General features: G+C 36.5%; 2 protein-coding genes across 2 annotated transcripts in view; both read right to left on the bottom strand.

Annotated features, from left to right (window-relative positions):
* Positions 1-1,759, bottom strand: part of LOC148958431 (uncharacterized) — a 50,943-nt gene extending 49,184 nt beyond the window's left edge. The window contains exon 1 of the mRNA XM_089112705.1: positions 515-1,759. Within this exon, the coding sequence (XP_088968831.1) occupies positions 515-763 (249 nt within the window). The 5' untranslated portion in view covers positions 764-1,759. The remainder of the gene's footprint in view (positions 1-514) is intronic.
* Positions 1,760-9,471: 7,712 nt separating this feature from the next.
* LOC135685409 (SH3 domain-binding glutamic acid-rich-like protein 3) lies at positions 9,472-15,247 on the bottom strand. The gene is made up of 3 exons (XM_065201344.2): positions 13,576-15,247; positions 11,226-11,393; positions 9,472-9,649 (listed from the first exon to the last, which is right to left on the bottom strand). Exons 1-3 carry the CDS (start codon positions 13,639-13,641, stop codon positions 9,563-9,565), a joined length of 321 nt encoding a protein of 106 aa, XP_065057416.1. The 5' UTR covers positions 13,642-15,247; the 3' UTR covers positions 9,472-9,562.
* Positions 15,248-15,347: the final 100 nt, after the last annotated feature.

The following is a 15,347-nucleotide window of genomic DNA, read 5'->3' as shown; positions in this document are numbered from 1 at the left end:
TTCTTCAAAGTTATTGAGCAGATGTTTTGGGGATTTCTTAATGCTTGACTTTTCTATAATGTAAGGATGTAAGTTTTTTATGTTTTCAATTTCAATAAATCATTTTCAATGACTTTATCAATCTCCTACCTTAATTCTTTATTCATAAGATTTAAAATAGCAAGAACAACTATCCACATAGCCGAAACCTTTATTAACTCGAATGTACATAGAGCAAGCTAGCAAGGACCACAACACGAGCCCCTCTGCCTGAATACTGGATCCCCGCATACCAAAGTTCTTTACAATTCGACAACTTCATTATTTATATACCAGATTTTTACCTTACAAGCCAATAAATACTTGGGATGTTCAAGCCAACAACTCATGACAGACACTTTTTTCTTGTTTTTTTTATAACATAATGTTAGGCCTATTACAAACCACGCGCGCCATCTTGTGAGAAAGCAGTAGTTTTCCACAGTTCGAAGCAACCTTATATAACAAAGAAAATGATAGAATTTAAGAGGAGTACCTTTGAGAGGGTAGGCTTCGGCTTGGATTGTGAAGTCTTTTTGTCACTAGTGCTTCGTGAGCCATAATTTTTGTGTAATTTTGTGTTCAGCTTGTAAGGGGAGCAGCCATGACATCTTATCTTTGTGGTAGAACAGAGAAAGATCTCTGTCCTCTTGGGACGCAAAGTTTTACCAATCCCAACTTTTCTCCCAAGAGAACATGCACGTGTAATCGACAGCTCTGATTGGACAAAATGCGGTGTTGGCATCTACACACGCTTCGCACTGGCTGAGAGGGGGGGCGTTCCCAAGAAAATTTGAACAAATGCCCTCGACTGCTCAACTCTAGCACAATTTATCATAATTTTTAAGATCTTTATTAAGAAGAATTACAGTTAAGAGTTGATTATATTTCACAGACAAGTCTTAATGATAAGGGAAAAAATCCTCGATGCTAAGCAAAGTATTTAAAAATATTTTTGAAAAAAGAATTCATAAAAAAGTCCTTCCCCAAAATTCTAATCTTCCAATTTTAACATCGCTAACTTCATCATCGATTAGATTTTGCGTTGGACATTTAAAAGAAGTGAAAAATTCTAGACTATGACATAGGCAACGATGAAACAGCAATTCGTAAAAGCCCTGAGCAAGAATCAAGTCTTCATTTTCTGTTTTGCTTCTTAAACACTCCTTGGTAATTGACCTATAACTTCAGCTACGCAAAAATCAATAAAAGATAGTGTACTAATGTCCTTGTGGCTTTTATGATTACAAAGAACCTTTCTAGAAACATCAGAAACCCAAGTACTTCTTTCACAATTATCTGTTCGTTGGTCTATCTCTAGAGTTATCAGTTTAAAGAATCGTCGAAAATCTTTATAAGTGAAAATTTTTAGTCTATACCATCGGGTGGTGGATTGTATGAGCTTAGAGTTGGTGCAAGAGAAAAAGAAAATGGTTTTTCTGACACCTGGGTATGTAATAATCTACAGTAATTGCTGATTGCAAGATAGCCAATCAGAGTTCTGCTTCAAGTTATCACTGGCCAATCAGAGTGTTGCTTCGAAATCCGAAAGCGAGACAAATCTTTTGAAGCCTAGTTGATCCTAGTTGATATATTTTTGATATTATTATGAAATTCCTAACTAATGACGTCAAAAAACTGATCTATCGTATTTTTGAATTTGCATCACATAAATGTGTCAAGAAATACCTCTAACGAGAGAAATAAGTTAAAGGTATTTCGCACATAGCTACAAGTGCAAAGGCTCTTCCCCTCCCCTCCATCAAATTATTGTCACAGTGTCTTTGTTTTTAGAATCGAGAACCGAGAAATGAGGTATTTCGTGAACTAAGTCATGTTCTCAAAATTCAAAACAGAAAAAGATTATTTATGACTTTACACCTAAGAACTCTAAAATTACGTGACATTTTAAAATGCTGTTTGGCAATTCTATGTGTTTGAGCGGAAATGCGGGGGCCGTTGAAGATTTGGGGTCTTGTGGGGGTAATGCGTGTTTGGTATTAATAGAAGCTTCTAGGAAACCTTGGTGTAAACAAGACCAGTTAAGAATAAACAGTAGGATCAAATATGGAAATTAAACAAGCTACCATGAAACAAAGCCCGTCATGGTAGGGCACACTCATTTTTAGATAAAAATAACCATTGGCGTAGCTTGACCTTCCATATGTGGTAGGACGCTCCCAAGATCACATGACGTATTGTTATCACGTGACAGACACAATGTAATCTGCAATTCGTAAATCGTTAGTCAGTTATCTTTGTAACCTCATTCAGTTATAAATCAAGATATGAAAATGGAAAGAGTGTGTTTTCTTTGCTCTACTCTACCATCTAAATTTGGTATTTAAAAAGCACCTCTCACACATACTTTGGGGGGAGGGTTATAGGGGGGTCATGAATAGCATCATTTACCGACGAAGCCTAGGTATAGGTTAATAGAAATTGAGCGCTATTTCGTTAGGCGATAGACGATTTTATCGACAAATGAAGGATTTTGCGGACCAATTGAAGATTTAACAACCAAACTATGACACTTAGAGTATTGCATCCTCTACATCTCTTAGCTACGCCTCTGGAAGAGTTCGTACTCAACTTATTCAGGTTATTACACATTTCTAGCGTTACTGGCGAGGACTGTTTGGACAACTATGGAAAGCTGATAGGTTTTTGTGAAAAATTGTCAAGAATTTTGGAGGAATTCATCCGAAAAAAGGTTTCTATCTGACACAGGCAGGCTGAAATTGATACAATTCTTCATATCGAAATGTTTCGACATTTGAACCAAAATTCTCATGGCGCATTATTGGCGGATAATAAATTGACGCACTGGAAAATATCATGTAGCAAAATCTTGGGATTTGAAAAGTTTTGATAAATCTCTAGAAAACTACAAACCTTGAAAGCAACATTAAATCAAATTCAAAAGTCAGGCAAAAGTCATTACGTAATAAACAATACAAATATCACCAACATCACCACATTAATGTAGGAACTCGTGATCATTTTCGCCGGATGTGAAACACTATATTTCTTTCTATCCAACAGGACCTTTTCAAGCTACCCATGTAATAAATATGATTGTATTAAAGTAAACAAAAAATGGTAAGGGATATTTTTTCCACTTTATAAAATTGATTTAATTTTCAGTTTCCGGGACATGACTGAACCCAACAAAATACCTTTCTTATTATTTTCAAATAGTTACAACCAACTTGAATAGCTCACTTTTACCATTCACCTTAACTTCCGAGAACCCATCCTTTCCTTTAACTAATTTTGTTTAAAGCCACGTTTATTAAATCAGTCTTATGAATGCTATACCAGGAGGACAGTTTTTTCTCTGCATAACATAAACATCTAAGAATAAGTCTCGATGAATTTTAATGAAAAAGTTACCTGTGATTTCAGGCCCTGTTTGTCGTCTTATTTCATCGATTTTTCCTGATCAAAACCCTTATGTGCCCTGCGGTGGCGGATTCTCAGCTTCCAGGTCCACGGATACCCTCGGTTAAGCAACAAAATAAATTCTGTGACTGAAGCTTTTCAGGCCTATAATTATATAACTTTCACAAGGCAGAAATCGATTCATGCCAAGGGATAAGTACCCCCATTTAACTTCAGAAACTGCCAATCTAAACCGTTTCTGGGGAAAAGGAATACTTTCTTTTATCACCCACTAGAATGAGATATAAACGCTCTATTTACGTGCCATGCAAAAGTTTAACCCAAATAGAAATTCTTTCCCATTCTCTTTTGTGAAAATAGAAGAAGTATGAAAAGAAGGACAAAAACGAAAACGATAAATATAGGAACAAGAAAAATAAAAAGTAACTAATATTCTATTTTGTCTACTTCAGGAGGAATTGTGCCATTGTTACCTATTCTGACCCTAGATTACCGTTTGCGTACTAAGGGAAGAAACTCTCACGGAAAGAAAGTTTCGCGAGTTTAGAAAAGCGCGAAATTGGTTAGCATTATGTTTTCGGTCACTGGCTTTTTGGGCCAAGGAGTTTAAGAGATCCCGTGTGTTGTATGACAAATTATACTTAGGTAACTCGGTACAAAAAATGTTTTCTTAGAATTTTCTCTGCCCTTCGGCAGCCTCCTCAGTAAGAATTCAGAGGCAAAAACTATTCTTACTGAGGAGGCTGCCGAAGGGCAGCGGAAATTCTAAGAAAAAAATTTTTTGATCGTGTATGTGTGTTTTTTAATTATGGTATATAAATGTGTTAGAGTTAACTTTCGGGAAAGACGTGACGTGACATAGGATATTTCGCGAGAATAAACTTTTGCGTTTTAGTAAAAATCAACTTTGGTGCGAAAAACATTTCTATTCAACTAAGGTTTCTTTCTATTTTGATTCCACTAAAAACCAACAAAGCAAGAAAAAATATTAAAATTCGTCAACAAATTTTTCAAAAAGGTCAATAGCAAAATTTTCGGATTTTTCGCGAGAATAAAACTTTCGCAAATTTCGTTTTTCAGGACGTTTGGCGGATCAAATTTTCAGGATTGCAAATCAAAAACGCAAAAAACGCGAAAATTTCTTCCCTTAAAGTAGAAATTGAGGTATAAGGAAAGCAGTCGCTCTATTTCATACCATCGTCTTGTCACGGAGGTGGGTTTCTGTTGCGGTGAAAGACCAGGATGTCATGATTTTACCTTACCCTGTAGAATTGAGACAGAGAAACTTCAACCAAGTCACATTTCTCTAACCAAATTATATCTATCCTACATTCTGTCCATTGAACTACTCATAAGGGATTGACTTTACTAGCCAGCATCTTGTCAACAAATTGAATGTAACATTGGTATTTCTTGGTATATTAATAAAATTAATGTCTGGTTAAATCCTTTCAGTCATTCTGGCAAACGGAATAATATGTCGGCTCATACACGTTGGCAGTCTGCAATGGCAATATCGCGATGGCAAACTGCAAACACTACCCCAACCTGCACCTGTCCATTCACGATTACTAACTGCTTACTTATTTATTTCCTACTTATTAATTTGTTCTGGACCTTTTATATAAACTATCATAGGCAAGCAAGAAATTTATTTGAAGCAAAAAGCATCATACCTAGTCGTTGTTACCCCGATCCTCCTCCCCTGTGGAACTGACTGTGGTTAAAGTGAGGAAATTAGATGGAATGCTTCGGATATTGAATATAGCCCAACGTGTAGGATATGGGGTACAGTTTTAATTTAAAAGAAACAAATACTTGAAAAACTACAACAGCTCATCATCTGTAGAGCTAACAGACATCTGTCTAACATCAGATTGTTATTTTGGGTGCAGAATGATGTTAAATGTCCAAAGAATCACTGTTACAAAGTTTCTTTGCCCTAAGGGAAGTTGTTTTGACAAATCCTAATGATGGAATCGTAATCAACCCTGCTGTCCTAATCAGCTGTTGACATGTCTTTTCAGCTAAAGAAACTGTTCTGCGTGTCGTAATCAATAACACAACTATAATGCTTTATCTGTTTAGTTAGCAAGAAAAGTTTTAACGATCACTCAACTGATCCCATGACATATGTCAAAATGTCAAGTTACGTAGTAGCTCAGTGATAGAAGAATGCACAAGAAGGAAATAAGGTTGACTGTTGAAAAAGTGCATAAGGAAATGCTGGACCTTCATCTTTAAACTCTGTTATATTAAACAAAATTCATTACCATTCACTGAATCTCTTTCTAAAATTTTATCAACACGATTGGAGAACATTGATATAATATACCCAGCCATGGAAGTCGTCTAGCAAAAAAACGAATCACCAAAGATGGTTATATATACAACAGCCAACCTAGGAACTCATGCTTACGTCACTAACCCCATATTGAGAGAAAAGTGTTTGCAAATCGAGCACTACTTGGAAAGACGCGTTGGCATGCAAAATAAGGTTAATTCGGTAACAAACAGAACGGGAAACTTAACGGGGCAAAATAGTGAATATTCACTCTATCGTTAGATTCCAACGAAAATAACGGAAATTGCTGTAATCCCCCGGAGAAAGTCGAGTGTGGTGTTCCTTAGACCAGCGAGAAACCCTCGTTAGCACACGATACGTCTCCCTGCAGGTGTATAATTGTCGAGACCGTTTGACAGGAAACTTTGAATTGAATTGATTTTGTATTGCACCTTTAAGTTTCCCAAAAATAGACAAAAAACAAATCAGGTACCATGCTATCAAAATCAGGACATTTCCAGAGCAAGCGGCGAGAAACGTAGATCCTAGGTCATCTTCAGGCATTAATAATGATATGCCAAAAGTTCTACGTTCTATTTGTGTATTCTAGGATACTTTAAACATTTGTTTTCATCTTGTAATACAAAAAGATCTTACTTCTGTTTTAAGATGAAAAAGTTTTCAAACACCTGAGGAATTTTAGGCCGAATTTTTGTAGCAGAAATCAAGTAACAAATGAAGATGAATTAAGATGCTAAATTGCAGAAAAATTGAGAAATTCAGATAAGTCAAGGATGCGAGTCTATAATTTAAAAACAGACAATCTTTTACTTAATAGCTTCTTATTTGCAAAAACTTGGGTCTATTATATTTAATGTCTAGGACTTGCAAAAGGTTCTGTTCGATAATTATCAGACAATTCAATAAAACATTCCTCTATCTCATTTGGTTTTCAATAATATTTTTTCATTTTTTATCGCAATCATCATTTCGTAGTAGATTGTGTAGTTTATTTATGTGAAGAAGAATCTTCTCAATCTACGATCAGTTAGTTAACCATCTCGACTGGTATCTTCTAAACACCGAGACAAAAAAGTTCTACCACAACAAACGACTCGATTCTAAAAATAAAGGAATATACCTTTTTTTAGAAACTAAACGGAGCGTATTTTTAGACTTGAATGGGTTCTCATTCATTCTATCCTTCATTCGTCTTAAGAAGAATTGTGCAAATCTTTTCCTGAGATAATTCAAATATCCAAACACGGCCTTGATACAGTTAAGGCTTAGAGGCATTAAAGAAAGGGCGTTCTCATAACGAACCATTCCGGCTGATCGCTTTAGCCATACCGGTACCATTTTGGGCTTAGATATCAAGCACAGAACGATATGTCGAATCTGCCATTCCGGTTGTTTGACAGTTCCTTTTATAATCATTTGCTGAAATGATTGTCTATTAGAATTTTTGGGTATCAAAAATCGGAATATAATTCTTTGATACAAGCAGATTTCGGAAGAATTTTATAATATATTCGATAAGAAAGATTAAACTATTCAACAGTTTATTCGTAACAGCAATCGAATACATCCTTCGCCGCCCCAACGAGGCGCGGCCATTGAATTACAAAAGGCATAAATCCTAAATGCCTAACAATTTTTTTAATTACCGCCTTTAATGCGCAACTGTTGCTTTAAACAATATCGGTTTCAAATGCGGTTTTCGTTTTTCTTCTATGTTTTGTAGTACTTACAGTTATCAATTTGAAGAAATTTGAAGTTCCTGGGAATTAAAGCCTTTTAAATGCGTGTGGTCTTATTCGGGAGATCCAGAAAATTTTTATCAAATTAGATCTGCTTTTAGGGATTAGAGAGGCCTAAACAAAATTCTATTTTTGGCTAACGACGGTACAGGGTAATTCGGCCTCGTGACGTAACCACAAGAAGTGGTGCGGATGCGTGACCCTGTAAAACAACATAGACATTCCGCAGGGAACTTCGATCTAACTACAGCGCGGTAGAATGCCTAAACACTTGACGCCATAATGAGCGTCCGTCCCTCATTGTTTTCTGTGAACATGTCCAGAAGGAATGTAAGGTGCTTTAGAATACGAATATCGCACACAGAGTGGTTTTCATTCCTTTCATTTTATCACGCGATACATCAAAGAAGGAAGGTCGAACAAAAAAAACTTGCAATCGCGTATTTTTCTTACTAAAAGCCCCCTGGTGGCAAAGCTAAAAAACGGGTCTTTGGCAGGCGGCCGACAGTTATGAGGTACTACTCAAAATATTCCCGCAAATTTACCTCGAGATGCCGTTGTTTTCTTCACTTCATTTCAAACCATCCCTTCTTAGCTGTTATTTAAACTTAATAGCTCCTTTAAATGTTAACTTGGTCAACACAAAGGGGCGAGAAAACCCAGTTCGTTTTTTCTATCGTTAAACCCAAAACGAGGCTTTTTGAATGGCCAAGAGGCATGGATGATGTTATTGTCAGTCCTCAAACGACTATTCGCGTTACGTTGTTTATCATAGAGGAATGCTTAGCTACGCCTATTCAGAGCTTTTCCACAGTCCACACCTAGACGTAAAATTGTTTTTTTAGATGAAAACATAGAGCTTGGAAAATTTACAGGCTAAACGGCACATATTCAATTTTATTGTGCCAAAATCAGCATCAAACTGCGATTTGGCAGAGCAATTCTAAAAAATGGAATTTTATTTTTAAGCATTTGGCTTGCGTGGAAAGCAAAACATGATGTTGTTTTCAACATGTCATAGACCTGATGTGAAATCCCACGAAGAGTTGAATAACGAATAATGCCACGAAGAGCTACCGTTCTTCGTAAAAGGATGTGCTAGTTCTCTAATGTGCAAGACTCTCCTCCCTGCTAAACATATCCAATACTCTAATATTTTAGCGTGCATTGTTTAATTTTTGTATATTCGAGAATAATTGCCTGGTTCAAATTTTATCGACAGCTTGACTTTAATGTTCATCTGCGTATTTTGAGCAAAGAAGCGCGACTTTCACGCAAAATGATTGGGATGCATCAACAAACTTGTATTGTGCTTCACCATAACGAAAAAAAGTGAATGTTTGTGTTGCTTTCTTATTTCTTACCAAATTAGGCTCAGTATCACAAATTTTTAAGAATATTGAGGCTCAGCGAAAATCACGGTAGTCTCATATGAGGAAAGTTGGTATGATGATAGCATCAAAATAACTTGTGCAATACATTACAACGACATTTGGGACAGCTGGTCCCTTCCATTACAACAATAGTTGGGCAATGCCTTTATGCATGAGATATGCATGAGGAGACTGAGCAAGAAGACAAGTTTACAATGCTGTCTAGGAGCATACCTGAAAGTTGGGGGGTAGGGGGTCAAGCTGTCCCAGCTTATTCCCTTTGTGCCAAAGCGCGTGCTTACACGAGAGGCTATAAAATACTAGCAAAGTCTTTGGTCCAAAAAGACTCAATAATTCAAACCTCCTTTCGATTCTGAAAGGCAAATGTGCCAAATTAAATTGGATTAGTTGCATTGAATCGAAAGAAGTAGCAATTCGGCATTGGCTCCTGCAATTTTTTTTTGCAGTAATAAACGACCACTTACAAGGACACGTGACAAATGCCTATAAATTTTCAGCAACTTCGTACATATATCATTCAGCTGAATGTGATTTTAAATGCTGGCCTAGAGAAAAACAACTACGTCGGGAACAGGATCAATATGAAATAATTCTGGCTTGCAACAGGAAATTCCTTCCACTAGATAATTCATTGACGCATTCGAAAACTAAGTAATTAATCAATGTTTTGAAATACCACAGAACTTACTAAGAGTTTTATTTCAAATGGACAAATCCAGCTTCCTTTTAAGCTTTAAGAACTCGCCGAGTGTTTTCGTTTCCATTGCGGCTTGAAAACCTTTGTAGTCCTGCGAAGGAGCATTGAAACATCAAATGACATTGGGAACATAAAATAGGGAAAAGCTAAACATGAATTCTTGAACAGGAAGCTGTGGCCAATTGTTAGACCAAACCCTCTTTACTGGGTAAAACGCCCTTTTATCAATAGGTGACGCCTAACCTACCAAGAAGGAATGTCCATGACTAATTCTTTCTTCCTCGATGGCAGCTTGAAAGTCATAGAATCACGTAACAAGTACTTCGCCAAAATATCACCCCTTTACATTTTCCTATCAGATTTATATGAATTCCAAAATCATTTGGGCTAAGAACAGTCCTTCATGTCTAGCGGGGCCACGAGGGGAAACATTTTTCTTATAAGTGTGGCATAGATTGGGGTGGGAAATTTTATTTTGTGCTGGGAAGATGTCATAAAAGGTATAGGAGGGGCGACCTTCTTAATACCAACGAGGGACAATAAAAACTCAATAAAATATTTTGAAAATTCAGATCACATTAGTTTTTCTTTTTCGAGTGCTCTACAATAAATCTAGCACTAAATTTGCAATCTCAATCAAGACTGGCTTCCTTTGAGGAAAACATCCATGCATATTGAAAAATGACACTGGATGTAATTAAGAGAGTTTACAGGGGAAAGTCACCCTGCTAAGTCAAGTGGCCCCTTCTCAATATCACGACCTAGTAAGGATCGGGGAGGCCAGGCTTAGAAAGATAAAAGCATGCTTTTCGTTAGTAAAATGATAATTTCAAATAAGGGGTGAACATTTTAGATAACATATTGTCTCTCTCTTATTCACTACCGCTAATCTTTGTGTAGCACACACTTGTACTCTGCCCTCTGTAGGCAAAAGCAAGGATGACAGGCCCCACTGCCCATGATGTGAAGGTGTCCCTAGCTGTGTATGGTCGAAATAAGCCAAGGTCTTTGCTCTTTTCACTTAATGATAGCAAAACGCTTAGGCGAAGGTTTGTCTTTGTAAGGACTTGCAGAGGGGGTTTACTCTTGCTACATGTTAGTATAACTGCCAACACAGGGATAAAAGGGAAAACCACTTCAACCTGTCTCGAATTTTCACAAGATATAGTAAAAGTATCTTAATATAAGAATATGCAAAAAAGCTACTGCTTTGTTTGACAACCAGTTTAATATTACGTAAGCTGGTTTTTTCATATAGCAGTAAACAGGATCTCTAAAGATTCCTCAGTGTAGAAATGAATATTTTCAAAGCGGGCCTAGATGCATATAGGTCTTACTATGAATTTATCCCCGTTTAATCAAACAATTTGAAGCAATAACAGCCAACACCAACAAATGGGCAAGAAAAACAACTGAATGGACGCCGAGGGATGGAAAAAGAACCAGAGCAAGGCCAAAACGCAGATGGAGGGACGACATCAACGAGAGAGAAGGAAAGAGGCGGATGGCCAAGAAGTGGAGTCATTTGTGGAGGCCACCTGCAAGCAGTGGCATGGCGGGCTGAAATGATGATGATGATGATGATGATGATGATGATGATGATGATGATGCTCATAGTTATGTAACAACATACATAGAGAAGGCTAGGATATTGTAATATCACATACCCCACAATAGTAATGCTTGTTTACAATCTGCGGGGGAAGCGCCTTCTCGTCCTCAGCGTACGACCTCATTCTGATCTTGTCTCTCCCTGAAGCAGCGACGTCTTTTATTTCGTAATCGATTTTATATGACTGCATAGCTGCCTCGATTTCCTGTTGAGCCTTCCTCATCTAACAGCAATTAAAAGAAATATTTAAAATATCTCGTCTTTAATATGCAAAAATAAATCTTGGCTATTTCGATGCGTTGCTAAAGAAACACGCCATCAGTAATAGGGGCGTTTAAATATAGAGTAAATTAGGCTACTAAACGTAAATAGAAAATTGGGAGCATTTACGGCAAAATTTGCCACCAACGATGTTTATAATTTCCTTTTCCAAAACTGCTGAAGCTAGACCGCCAATGTGGCTTACAGGTAAAAGTTGTTTGGAGCTATTAAGTTCTAATGAACGGATCTAATAACTGAAATTTGCAGTATTAATATCAAACTATTAAGCAAATCTAAATGGTCAGTTAGTCATTTTCACGTCTCGATCGTTCCACATCCCAATGTCTTTTAACGCCCTATATTTAATACAGTCACTGCTTTTCATTTATAAAGATAATAATACTATCAATAACAATGGTAACCATTTAAAATAGCATACTAGGAAAAGCAATAAGATTGAGAAAACAACTGGCTGAAGGCTGAGCAATCCCCTGGGTGTCAGAACCTCAGTGAAAGAGTGGGTTGTTTGATAGAGCCAGTCAAATCTCTATCGTTGAGGCTCTGGTACCCAGGATAGCTGAGCAATGATATCTAATGCCCCGAAACCTGCCAAACATTTTAAACGGGTGTACATTTGTGGATAATTTGATTTAGCCAAGAAAGAAATTAAAGATATTCTGGTTATGATCCCTAAATGGTAGTTTTAACTTTAGGAAAATTGAATGGTTCATGTGCGAAAGTTATTACTAGTATACTAAGGGACAAAATTCCTCTTTCATAAAAACTGGATTTAAGTTACCTATGATAAAAAGTCTGATAGGGCTTGATCTAGATTAATTCATTGAGGTTTTCCATATTCCTTTGACTTTCATTGCTACAAAACAACCAACAGTGGAAAACAACAGCTGGAGGTAGTTTCAACTGCTGGTCTCTCTTCACAACCCACGAAACTCGCTTATCGATAACACATCTGCTCAATGTGGGTTTCATTTCTAATCGATCATCTACGTGGATCCCAAGTTGGGCTATATCATCTTTTATAATGCATTTTTTCCTCACTATTAATGACTGGAATTTTAATTTATTAATTGTCTTATTATTAAAATTATTAGAAGAATCACTACTAAGGAAGTCTCTGATTCAGGGAGCCCAGTGTTCTGAAGTAGCCTTCTAAGTTTTATCCTTAGTTTTTGGTCTATGAGATATGAGAGTTTACACTGACACCATAGGCATGTAATTTCGCAATCAATAGGTTCATTGGAAGGAAGTTTGGAGGATGTAGTTGACGCAGCTAACAATTTTCAAAAGAAATCAAGTTGATCCACGGTAAAATCAAACTTTCCTGCAATTTTGCAATTGGCAGCTCAAACTTAAGCAACCTTGTAAGTGCACTGTAAGGGGGTCCCAAGTCTGTGCTTTCTCTAAAAGCGCAAAATACTATTGGCATCAAAAGACAATAGCAACGGGAAGGGAAAACGTCTTGGAAACTGTGTTGAGCATGGCCTATCTGTTGATCTTTAATCAAAATTGTTTTTTTTTTCATAAATGAACATATTTATTAAGATTCCATGCATAAATTAAAAAAAATAATCCTAACTCATTGTTAATCAACTAAGAACGGTCATCGCCATGCGTTTCTTTCTTCAGTAATGCTCCTTAAATTTGAGCAGTCCAAACTTTGCCCCAAATCAAATTAATACATCCAAATTTTGCACCAAGAAACAATACCGATGCGCTTTGTGAACCTAATAACTTTGAATGGGTGCTTATTGGCGAGTGGCAGCTACACAAGGGGAACTTAAGATAAATGGCTCGTTTTCAAAGATTTTTACTTCAATTTCTCTTGAGAAAAAAAACAAGATGCTGAAACATATATATGGGATATTTCATTATCAATTAAATATGTTTTAATTATGGACTAGAAACATAGGTTGTAAAAAATTGGCATGCTAGGGTTAAGCGTATTTCAGGGTGAAGGCTTATTGTGATTTGTTACCACCAGTTTTGGGATTATTTAAAGAGGGTCTTGCACGAGGAGGAGAAAATTCTCGGAATACTAGTACGGAAGTTGGCTTACTTTTGCTTACTTCAAACTTAAACACACGATTCAAAACAAAAGTAAAAAAAGCACAAAAGTTTCATACCTCATGATTACTGGGAACAGTAGAAAAGTACAGCGTGATTTTTTCTGTTTGTGTCGCCTCAGACATTTTCTATGTCTTGATTCTCTCAAAAGTTGGTTTTCGGTCTGAGTAACTCTTCTGAATACAACATAAAAGCATGCACACCCTTTTTGTATACCCCATGCTAACCAGTTTCGTATTTTGTCAGCTTGAGTGCAACGTGTGAAGCTGTGTTCAAAAGACAGAGATGATATCAAACGGAAAACTATACAGCGAGTAATTACAATTGGACTGGCAAGAACAACAAATTCAAGTGAAGCTAAAAAGCACAAAAATTGAAATAAAGGCTTCTTAGAAGATAGGGGTATTTGTATGGAAATACACCAAAAGGTTAGTGGTTGAGAAGAATTGCAGTATCTTTGTTCTCTAGGTGCTCCTCTAAGATTCTTCTGAAAGGTGCAAAATAAGCATCAAGGTTAAAAATGAATACCAACAAGTATATCACTCTAAATTTCGGATTTATGTCGTATTAAGACACTTGGCCTCTGTAGCAACCAAGGAGCCTTAGTCCATTAATAGAACTTCTATAGCAAAGCCTACTGGAAAATATAACACAGTAACGACGTTTAAAAGCTATAGGCAACAACCGCTGTGGTGTTTGTGTAAAAAAATCACTTAAAAGAAACTACGTTGCGAAATTATTAAATATTCTGTGCTTGTATCTTACCCTGCATCACAAATCCTATGGCTGCAGGCTAAATATCTACATATTCTTTCAAAAACCCATTTGTTGATTAGCATTAAAATTAAGCGATTTTATCCAGCTGCAAATCCAGCACACGGCTGTCACTTTTGCACTTTTGGCCGCAAGTTATGAATCTTTGAAATGAAAGTAAGTTATTGATTTGCTGTAAACGTAAAAGTTGCAGAATTGCAGTAGGCTTTTCTGTAGTACAAAATTCAATTTTTGGCTTCATAAAACATAGTTCACGGACAACGGAGGATATTTCATCTCAGCTAAATTCTTATTACAAAGCAGAAAAAAGAGGCATTGACGGCTAAAAAGTCGAGAAATATAACATGGCAAGCGAACAGCACCTACTCTACTGTAGGCACCGTTTTAATTGTCAGCTTTAATGTTTAAAGCCAACCCCATCTCCAAATAATGGCGTATGAGAAAAGCCCTCAATCTGCAAAAGTTTAATGCAAAACCACTGATATAGCTGCTTTCGAAGCGGCGACTAAAGTTTGGAAGAATCTGGGATCTTTAAAACAGTCATAAACTGGTGTGCTTACTCAACATGGTTTAGCTTATTCTTTATGCTAAAACTTTCTATCAAGTGAACCTTGAAAGTTTCTGTTCGTCAATAATTATTTCTAGCTTGGAAGAAATGACTGCATTTGTTTTAAATATAAAAAATGATGACGTCATAAAAATAGATTTTGGAAATCTTTTAATTGGACCGAATAGCCTGAAAGACCATGATGGGATACAATTAAAAGTGTAAATATGATAAATGTAATCTAAAAGAACAGTAATACATTAGCACTTTCTTGACTTGCTGAATCTCGGATTTTTCACATTTGGAGGTACTTCTTGGTGTTTCCGATTAATTCATTTCATTTCAACATATACATACAGGTATAAGTCAAATCTATTAAAAGTTTATTTTATCTCTTTCAGGTTATGTTGTCAAAAAATTCTAAAATATACCTTTGATGACGTCACACTCCGGTACTTTTACCTTAAATGTGTACACTCTGTTTTTGGTAGAAATCAGAACTACAAATTG

This window comes from Rhopilema esculentum, chromosome 15, assembly GCF_057945365.1.
Source record: "Rhopilema esculentum isolate cy_ngs chromosome 15, ASM5794536v1, whole genome shotgun sequence".
Taxonomy (NCBI): domain Eukaryota; kingdom Metazoa; phylum Cnidaria; class Scyphozoa; order Rhizostomeae; family Rhizostomatidae; genus Rhopilema; species Rhopilema esculentum.
This window is presented reverse-complemented; position numbering and strand designations above follow the sequence as displayed.

Coding starts and splice junctions, on each gene's coding strand:
- LOC135685409 (XM_065201344.2), bottom strand. CDS start 13,641: ATGTCTGAGGCGACACAAACAGAAAAAATCACGCTGTACTTTTCTACT. Junction 11,394..13,575: donor CTGTTCCCAGTAATCATGAG/GTATGAAACTTT, acceptor AATTGCTGTTAG/ATGAGGAAGGCTCAACAGGA. Junction 9,650..11,225: donor ACAAGCATTACTATTGTGGG/GTATGTGATATT, acceptor GCTCCTTCGCAG/GACTACAAAGGTTTTCAAGC.